This window comes from Ursus maritimus, unplaced genomic scaffold (assembly GCF_017311325.1).
Source record: "Ursus maritimus isolate PB19 unplaced genomic scaffold, ASM1731132v1 scaffold_19, whole genome shotgun sequence".
NCBI lineage: Eukaryota > Metazoa > Chordata > Mammalia > Carnivora > Ursidae > Ursus > Ursus maritimus.
In genome coordinates this window covers 55919011-55928868 of record NW_024424341.1, presented here as the reverse complement: position 1 = coordinate 55928868, position 9858 = coordinate 55919011, and the positions used below count along the sequence as shown (strand labels likewise).

Below are 9858 nucleotides of genomic sequence, written 5' to 3'. Positions count from 1 at the left end.
TTTGCTGTGCCTCTTCTGAGAGTCAGAGCAGCAGCGGCCAAATTTCAGCCTCTGTCACAGAACAGAGGGATTGCGGCCCGTTCTCTACTGATGTTCTGGCCACTTTAACTCTGTTTCTGTTGGTGCTGCTCAACCCTGCAGCGTCCTGGGATGTGCGCCCCACACCCGGCGTCCCAGCCCTCACTTCCAGGGCCGGCGCGTCTCTGTCCTTTGTGTTTCTAACACCACCAGCCGCCCCGCGCGCGCTCCCGGATCTCCCGGTCTCAGTCTGGATCCAGTGAGCGCACCGGGATTCCGGTGTTCCGCGAGATGCCTGGTGGCGCGCGCACCCGGCTCACGGTCTCAGTCTGCTGTTTTGCGGGTGCCAACCGTGAGCCCCGCCCGCTCTCCCGTGCAAGTGGCTACCGCTTCCCGGCGCCCGAACACGGCGGCTCCCTCCCCCTTCCGTTTATCTTCCGATATCTGTGCACGGTTTCATGGCAGCTCCCTCCCCCTTCTATTCATCTTCCGATATCTGTGCATGGTTTCGTGGCTCCCCGCTTCGTACCTCAATACTCAGCGCTGGAGATGTTCATTTGTAGAGATCCAGATGCGTCTTCCTGCGTCTCAGGCTGGTTCCGTGGTTGTTTAGGCTGGTCTGGTACCTATCCAGCTCGACTCGGAGGACCGGCTGAAAACGGTGTCTCCTACTCCTCCGCCATCTTAACTCCTTCCAGAGTTTTTCTGTTACTGACTTTTAATTTAACGTCACTGTGGTCAGAGAAATACTTAATGTGACTCAAATCCTTTAAAATTTTTGGATTCTTGTTTTTGGCCCAGAATATGGTCTATATCTTAGTAGATGTCCTTAGTGCACTTGAAGAAGGTATATTCTGCTGCTATTGGCTGGAGCTCTAGAAATAACAGTTCAAGATGGCTGATAATGTGGGTTGGGTCTTCCATACCTTTACCATCCACTTGTTCTGGCAATTATTGGGAATGGGCTATTAAAATATTTGGCTGTAACTATGGATCTGTTTTTCCTTGTAGTTAGGTTTCACTTCATGTATTTTGAAGCTCTGATTTAGATATGTAAACATTTAGGATTCTTAAGTTCTCTTGATTAATTGACCTTTTTATTGTTATGAAATGATTTCCTTTATGCCTGGTATTATTCTTTGCTCTGAAGTCTATTTTTCTGGTATTAATATAGCCAATTTCTCCAGCTTTCTTATAATGGGTGTTTGCATGGTGTATCTTTTATCAGCCTTTTTCTTTTAACCTATTTGTGTTTTTATATTTAAAGTGTGTTCTTATAAGTAGCATGTATTGGATGGTGCTTTTTTATTTGTTTTAATGGAAGTATAATTCACATACGGTGTTACATTAGTTTCAGATGCACAATATAATAATTCGGCACTTCTGTACATTGCTCAGATCCCATCAAAAGAAGTGTGCTCTTGATCCCCATCACCTGTTTCCCCCATCCTCCCATCTGAGAACCACCAGTTTGTTCTCTGTGTTTAAGAATTTGTCTTATCTTTTTAAATTTTTGTTTGTTTTGTCTCTGAAATTCCTCACATGAGTGAAATCATATAGTATTTGTCTTTCTCTGACTGACTTATTTTGCTTAGCATTATACTCTCCAGGTCCATCCATGTTGTCACAAATGGCAAGATTTCATTCCTTCTTACGGTTGAGTAATACTCTGTTATATGCTTTTAAAAAAAATATCCAGCCTTTTAATTAGGGTGTTTAGACCATTCACATTTAACATGATTATTAAGATAGTTAGGTTTAAGTCCATCACCCTGCTGTGTGTTTTCTGTTTGTCTCATCTGTTCTTTGTTTCTCCTTTCTGTTTTTTCTGTCTTCTTTTGGATTAATGTAGTATATTTTAGGATTCTGTTTTATCTCCTTTGTTGGCTTATTGGCTTTAACTACTATTTTGGTGGTTGCTTTAGGGTTTATACTGTGCGTCATTAACTTATCACTGTTGAACCTTCAAGTGATTTGATAGCACTTTATGTGCAGAATGAAAACCGCAGAGTAGTGGGCTTCCATCTCTCCTCCTGGCCTTTATACTGTGATTGTTATGCCTTTTATTTTATACATGTTATAAACCCCGCAATACCTTGTTACTGTTTTTGTTTGAATGCCAACTATGTTTAGAGATATTTAAATAATACAAAGTCTTATATTTTTTACCCACATAGCTACCATTTTTACTGCTTGCATCCCTTTTTGTAAATCCGTGTTTCCATCTGGTATCATTTTCCAGAAAGAAATAGATGCGAATCTTTTACCACTTCTTGTGGTTCGGGTTTGCTAGTCATGGATTTTTCCAGCTTCTATGTATCTAAAAAAGTCTTTATTTTGCCTTCGTTTTTGGAAGCTATCTTTGCTAGGTATGGAATTCTAGTCTGACAGGTGTTTTTTTTTTTTTTAATTCTTGCAGTCATTTAAAGATGTTCTCCATTTCCGTCTTGCTTTTGTTGTTTCCAGCAAGAAATCTACTGATTTCCCTGCCTCTGTTCCTCTGTATAAAACATGTATTTTGTTTGTTCTCGCTGTTTATATGAATCTCTTTATCCCTGGTTTTGAGCAGTTTTATTATGATGTGCTTAGCATGGTCGTCTTCTTTTTTTTTTTCTTTTTTTTTTCTTTTTTTTGTGGTTGGGCTTGGTTGAGCTTCTTAGATCTGTGGGTTTTTAGTTTTCATTAAATTTGAGGAAATGTGGCCTTCTTTCTTCAGATATTTCTTGTGACCCTCCCTTCTCCTTCAAGGACCCCACTGCTGTGTGTGTGTGTGTGTGTGTGTGTGTGTGTGTGTGTGTGTGATTTCCTGCACTTGCCCCATGGCTCACTCATGCTCTTTTTCATTTTCCCCGACTGTTTTTCCTCTGTGTTTCATTTCGGATGGTTTCTATTGCTGTATCTTCAAGTTCACTCATCTTTCCTCCTGCAATGCCAAATCTGCCATTAATCCCCTGCCGTGCAGTTTTCATCTCAGACATAGTTTTTGTCCCTTAAAGTTCTCTTTGGCTCCCTTTCATATCTTCCATGTCTCTACTTAACTTTTTGATCATGTATTATACAGATATAATAAATTTAATGTCCTTTCCTGCTAATTCTAACATCTGCATGTGTTCTGGGTTCATTTTGACAGACTGATTTTTCTCCCTGTTCAATGTCATATTTTCCTGCTTCTTTGCATGCCTGGTGATTTTTCACTGGATTTCAGGCATTGTGAATTTTAGCTTGTTGGGTGCTGGATATTTTTGCATCTTATAAATATTCTTGACCTTTGTTCCGGCACAGTTACTTGAAAACAACTTGTTCCTTTCGGGTATTGCTTTTAGGTTTTTTTAAATGGTACCAGAACAGCTTTTTGTCTATGGCTAATTATTTCTCATTTCTGAGGCAAAACCGTTCTCATTACTCTACCAATGCCCCATGAATTAGGAGGTTTTCCACCCCAGCTGGTGGGGACAGGCACCGTTCCTGGCCCCTGTGAGCCACAGGCGCCTTTCCCTCTGATCCTTTAGGATGGGTCTTTACTTAGCATTGTGTTGTCTCTCCCCACGCACTTCACTGAATACTTGAGGGGACTCTGTCCAGATCTCTGGCGTTTTTCTCCGTGCTGCTGTCTCCTCTCCTGTCCTTTGTCCTGTGGACTCTCACCACCTTGGTTTCCCCAGGCATTCAGCTCCCTCTCAACTCAGGGAGTCTGCTGGGCTCTGCCTGGGTCCCTCCCCCTGGGCCGTGGCCTGGAAACTCTCCCAAGGCAGTAGTGTATTTTCTTCCTCTCAGATGTTTTTTGACTGATGCCCTAGTGTCTTTCCAACCACTGTTTCCTGTATTTTGCCTGTGTCTTTTCATTGTTTTGGATGGGAGGAAGATCTAAGTCCTCCTTTTGCTCCATCTTGTTTGGAAGCAGAAGTTCAACTTTTTGGCTTTTTTTTTTTTTTTTTAACTTCGTGCTGTTTCCTAGATGGTCAGGGGAGGTACTGTTTTGACTCTTAGTTTGTGAAGACACACAAAGCTGAAAAAATTTCACACGGAGAAGGTATCCTCTGAAGTGAGCTCCAGATACTAAATGGCCAAGTGAATTTACCTGAGAAATGTTCTTTCCGGAGCAATTAAACTTTTCCATTCTGTTTTGTTCTTACAGAAGTTGTTGTTAACAGGATCACTTCTTAGTGGAGAGAGGAGCAAACGGTGGGGTCTGAACGGCCAGGATCAAACCGTGCCCCCGGGGCCTCTTCCTTCTCTCATGGGCCCCTTCCCTCTGGACTTTAGGGCCCTGCCTCACTGTCGCAAAGGCTGCGTGGCCCCCACTGCCTCAGGGCATTCTGCTTTCATTAGTCCCAGTTGGCAAGCGTGTGGCTGCTAGCCGTGATGGCGCCCTGAGCACCCTCGTAGTGTGCCTTCCGGTGTGCCCTCTGTAGGGGAGGATCTCCGGCATGGACCTGCTCCCTGGGGTGTGCAGGGCTTAGCTGGTGGTGGCGTGGTGGCCTCACTCCGAACCCCTCGTCACCTGCAAGGACTTCGTGATTCTCTGCCCCCGAAGGGGCACGCCAGGCGGATGCAAAGAAGCTTTTCAGGATGGTTTTAAAAAAGTGGCCCCGTGGGGAGGGGATTTAGGGCATCATGGCGACACTTGAGGCTGCTCGTGAGGTGTTGCCCAAAGCTGCCTTCTGTTTTCTTTCACTAGATTCAGACAAAGACTGTAGCCCAGTGTGTTGAGTATTATTACATCTGGAAAAAAATGATCAAGTTTGACTGTGGCCGAGCCCCAGGACTGGAAAAGAGGGTCAAGAGAGAGCCAGATGAGGCAGACAGGACAGAAGCAAAGGTAGAAGGTTCTGGGGGAAGGTGGGGCTGGAGTTCAGCACACATCGGGATGCCGCTGCCCACCGAAGTCAGGGAAGGGGGAAGGGCTTCCCTGCCAAGCCAAGCGGCTACCTGGGAAGGGTGGAGGGTCGGCACCCTTCCATCGTCGCTTCTCTCCCTCTGCAGGTCACTTGCAGCCCTCGGGAGAGACCCAGCCACCGTCCCACTCCTGAGTTCAAGATAAAGACCAAGAGTTACAGGAGGGAGTCCATTCTCAACTCCAGCCCGAATGCCGGCCCCAAGCGGACTCCCGAACCGCCGGGGAGTGTGGAGGGCCAGGGTGTCTTTCCCTGCAGAGAGTGTGAGAGGTACCAGCCCTGTCCCTGGATGCGCTCACACCACCTCCCCTCATCCCCCCCCTGCTGCCCTCAGGCGACCCGCCTTCCCTCTGCTCTGACTTGTGTCCTCTGGTGACTCCTCAGGGTGTTCGACAAGATCAAGAGTCGAAATGCCCACATGAAGCGCCACCGGCTTCAGGACCATGTGGAGCCCATCGTCAGGGTGAAGTGGCCTGTGAAGCCCTTCCAGCTGAAGGAGGAAGAGGAGGAGGAGGAGGAGATAGGGGCTGACATCGGCCCCCTGCAGTGGTGATGGGGGGGGAGCTGGGGCAAGGCAGCAAGTCTGGATGGGGGCCTCCAGCCTTGTCACCTTTCCCCTCGGCCTCTCCAGGGGGTTGGGGCACCCCTCTGCCTCCTCCCCACCCTTACTGTCCCTCACTGGCCAGCCCGGCATGGAAACATGGTGGGCATTGGCCATAAATAGGCAGGAGAAGCACCCAGTCATCAGACGCTCCATTCCCTTTAGGTTTTAAATAGTCTCTCCCCTTCTTGCAGTTCCACTCCTTCTAGAGCAGGGAAGCTTGGGGAGGGAACGAGGTGGATCTGGGTAGCTCTTAAATCTTCGCCTCACTTTTGGGGTTTGGTTACATTTGTTAGATAAGGCCAAGATGTAGAGAATCAGTGGGAAGATACCTTCAGATCTCCAACATGTTGGGGACCCCTCTCCAGGGGAGTCTCTCTGCATTCCAGATTCAGTCCCTAGTCTTGCAATGACTTGTCCATTGTTAGGTTTTTTTTTGTACGTGTCGACTTGTAAATCTTATTAAATTGGGTTCTTGAGCAGCTGTCTTCTGGCTTCCCTGGCCTATTGATCCGACCAAGGCTTTTGAGCCCCTGCTCCTTGCTGGAGCCACAGCGATGAGTAAGCGGGGGGCGGGGGGGGGGGCTCCTACACTCACTCAGCCAGCATTTAGGAAGCACCTACTACAGAGTATAAGCCCGACGACGCCCAGTCCGTGCAGTGCGGCTACAGTGACGCAAGAGGAACAAGGGCCCTCCGTGTAGAGCTTCCGTTTTCAGAGGGGGAGAGTCGCGGTGGTAAATGAACAAAAAGGTGATCTGAGATATTGATCGTGGGTATGCTCGTGGCCACGGTAGCAGGGAGGCAGTGCAGGCTTTGGCGGTCAGGAGGCCTGGTGGCTCCCGTGGCTCAGCCGTGAGGTCAGGAGCGCCCGCAGAGGCCAGCCTCAGCCTGTCGGCTGCCACAGCACCAAAAATCCCCTCTTCCTACACCAATAGCCAGACCTCCGGAGGCTGCGGGGAAGAGAGCACGTCCCTCCCTCGTGTCCCTTTTGAAGAGCCAGGAGTGCTTGTAGCAGCCCCCAGCAGAAGCCCCTCCTATCCCACCGGCAGAACTGTAGCCCGTGCTCTTTCTCCACTGATCCCTGGCAGCTGGAAGGAAAACGGCCACAGTTTTCCCGGACACTGAGGGTGTGTCTCCAGGAACCGGGGAATCCAGTGTGATCTCTCAAGTTTGTTGCCACCGGGTCAAAACTGGAATTCTGTTTGCCAGGAAAAGAAGAGGACACGGGGAGGGCTACTGGGCAGGTAGACCGTGTGTCCACCACAGGGTGACATGAAGAAAATATAAAGTGGGGGGCAAGTCCTAGGCAGTGTCCAGGGCATGGCAGACAGTGGCCGGCCAGCGAAGGTACCCCGAGGAGACTGCTGGGGCCAAGGCCAGGATTCCAGGCCATGGCACGGCAAAGCACTCTGCCGCAGGGGCTAGTGGAGGGAGGTCTAAGAGCTTCCGGATACTCTGTGGAGCTTGTAGGAGGCAAGATGGCAAGCGTAGACAGTAGGTATGGTGGTAAGAAGGTGAGATGGTGGCCCAGGCTGAAGAGGGACAGAAACTCGGGGAGTAGGGGAGCATCTTAGGGGTAGACTCAGCCTTGCTGTTGGGTCCCCTCCCAGGGAGAGGTGGTAAGGGAAAGGACAGGTCAGGGCCAGCATGGCAGCTTTGGGGCTCGGCACCTGAGTAGATGTCAGTAAGTCAGATGGGGAAGAGCGGGGATACCTCAGAGGACTGATCGCCTCAAGGTGCGATTGTGTCCATCATAGCAGGTGCTGTGTTCTGAGGGACTGGGGGAGAGCAGGGCAGAGGGTAGTGTCAGCCATCCCAGGGGGGCCAGGTTGCAACTAAGTAACCTGGGCAGGAGGGGGAGCGGAGGAGCAAGTTGAGTTTGAAGCACTTAGGACCCTTGTGGTTAAGGGAAAGGGCTCAGAATCAGGTATGCTAAGAGCTGTAATTTACAGCCCGACTCCTTTCTTTGTGACCTTGGGCAAGTCACTTTCCCTGTTTCAGCCTCCATGTTCTCATTCTGTAAAATGAGATGGCAAGTGCCTTCCCCTACGTCTCGGTTCAGTGAGAAGAGGTAAATGACAGGTTTGGCAGGGTGCCCCGCAAGAACTGAGCAGCTGCTGTTTAATGCGTCCTCCTGCTCTTATTGTTTGGGTCTCGCCCTCAACGACAAGCTCAGCTGCTGGAACGGAAAGACCCTGACTTAACGGGTGGGTGGTATATTAGTTCGCTAGTGCTGCAAAACAAATCGCCCTAAAATTCAACAGCTTTAAACAAACTGGAGCTTTTATAATAGCACCACTCAGGGAACTGAAACTGCTTGTGGTGATCCAGACCCCCCCCCAACACCTCCCCACACTGATCTGCGGTCAGAAGACAGTGCCCACCGCAAGAAGGTGGTCTAAGAGAGTCTCAGAATGTCAGAGCAAAGGTTTCTTGTGAATTACTCCGCCTCAGCTAAACCCCATCCTCACCCACAAATAACAGTGTTTTCTCCCCCAGTAGTCCTCGGATTATGTGTGTCTGAATTATCTGGGAGTCCTGTAAGAAAATGCATAGTCCCGTATGCTGTCACTGACTTTCATAATTGGAATCGTTGGGGGTAGGGCCCTAGAACTTGAATTTTTTTAAAGAAGATTTCATAGTCGAATCGTTTTTAGATTTTTTCAGAAAGATTGTGAAAATGGTACTGACAATTCTGATAAATCCCACACCCAGTTCCCTCTATTGCTTTTTTTTAAAGATTTACTTATTTGAGAGAGAGAGCTCAAGGAGGGGGAAGAACAGAAGGAGAGGGAGAGAAATCTTCAAGAAGACTCGCCCTGAGTGCAGAGCCCAACTGGGGCTCGATCACAGGACCCTGAGATCATGACCTGAGCTGAAATCAAGAGTCAGATGCTTAAGCAGCTGAGCCACCCAGTCTCCCCTAATTAATATCTTAGATGAGTGTGGCACAGCTGTTACAATTACCAAACCAGTATTGACACATTACTATAAGTAAAGTCCACACTTTATTCCCATTTCCTTAGTTGTTACCTAACGTTCATCTTCTGTTCCAGGATCCCACCCAGGACACCACATTTCATTTAGTGGGCATGTCTCCATAGGCTTCTCTTGGCTGTGACAGTTTCTCTGGCTTTCCTTGTTTTTAATGATTTGACAGCGTTGAGAGAGCCTGGTTAAGTGTTTTGGAGAATGTGCTTCAACTGGGGTTTGTTTGATGCTTGTGATAGATGGGGAGAAGGTGGTGTCAGGAGCCATCCTTCACAGAAGTGACGTGCCATTCACGTCCCATTATTGAGAGTACGTTCTGTCAGCGTGATTCACCACTGTTGATGTTAACCTCAGTCACCTGGCTGACAGTGGGTCTCAGGTTTCTCCACTGGAAGCAGGCTCCCCATACCCTTCCCATACCACACTCTGGAGGGAAGTCCCGGGGTCGTCCACACTGAGGAGTGAGGGGTTACACTCCACCTTCTGGAGGGAGGAGTCGACATGAACTATTCGGAACTCTTCTGCATGAAATATTTGTCGATTCCCCCCATGTATTTGTTCAGTCATTCATTTACACCAGCATGGGCTCAGGGACATTTTATACATTGGATTATAATCCAGTACGAGTTTATTGTATTGTTCAAGTTGTTCCAGCTTTGGACATTGGGAGCTCTTTCGGTTGGCTCCTGTGTCTCTGACATACCCTACCGTTTGTGTCTCTCTCCCTCCCTCCCTCTCTCTCTCTCTCTCTCTCTCTCTCTCTCACACACACACACACACACACACACACACACACACACACCTTTTAGGCACTACAAGATGCTCCAGGCTCATCCTGTGTAATTTCCTGCCCAAGACTCCAAGCAGCCATTTACCAAGGAGTCCTGGTTCCTTTCATTGGAGAATGGTATTAAAAACAAAGATCTAGGCTCTGCGTGTGAATTTTTGACACGCTCTCTCCAGCTTTTTTTTTTTTTTTTTTAATGAATCGAGAGAGAGCCCTCGCTCAGTTTTGTTTCTAAGTACTTTACTGGCTTTCCCAAACCAGTTCCAGTATCCGTCAGCAGAGGGCGCACGAAAAGGCAGAGCGCTTCCCTTACCGCTTACGCCTCTGTAGTGAAGAACGGCGGGAGTTAAGCAGCGGAGGTCGGGACTGAGCTGTGCGCAGGACACCTGTCAAACCCGGAGGGGGGCGGGGCGTATCTTCCTGCAGCGCCGGAGCTGTCACGTGAGGGTCAATGGTCGGCTGACTGGGGCGCAAGTTCCGCGGAGAGGTACGGGACGAGGCGAGGAACGCTGCTGATTGGTGGAGCAGGAGCCAGAGAGCGGGACCTCGGGACGGGTCTTTGA

The 9858-nt window shown here is 48.7% G+C and overlaps 1 protein-coding gene across 1 annotated transcript in view; it reads left to right on the top strand.

Annotated features, from left to right (window-relative positions):
* The window catches only part of ZNF541 (zinc finger protein 541), a 37010-nt gene extending 31014 nt beyond the window's left edge, over positions 1–5996 (top strand). Inside the window, exons 13-15 of the mRNA XM_040634226.1 lie at positions 4697–4837; positions 5002–5183; positions 5298–5996. Of these exons, the coding sequence (XP_040490160.1) occupies positions 4697–4837; positions 5002–5183; positions 5298–5466 (492 nt within the window). The 3' untranslated portion in view covers positions 5467–5996. The remainder of the gene's footprint in view (positions 1–4696; positions 4838–5001; positions 5184–5297) is intronic.
* The last annotated feature ends 3862 nt before the right edge of the window (positions 5997–9858 follow it).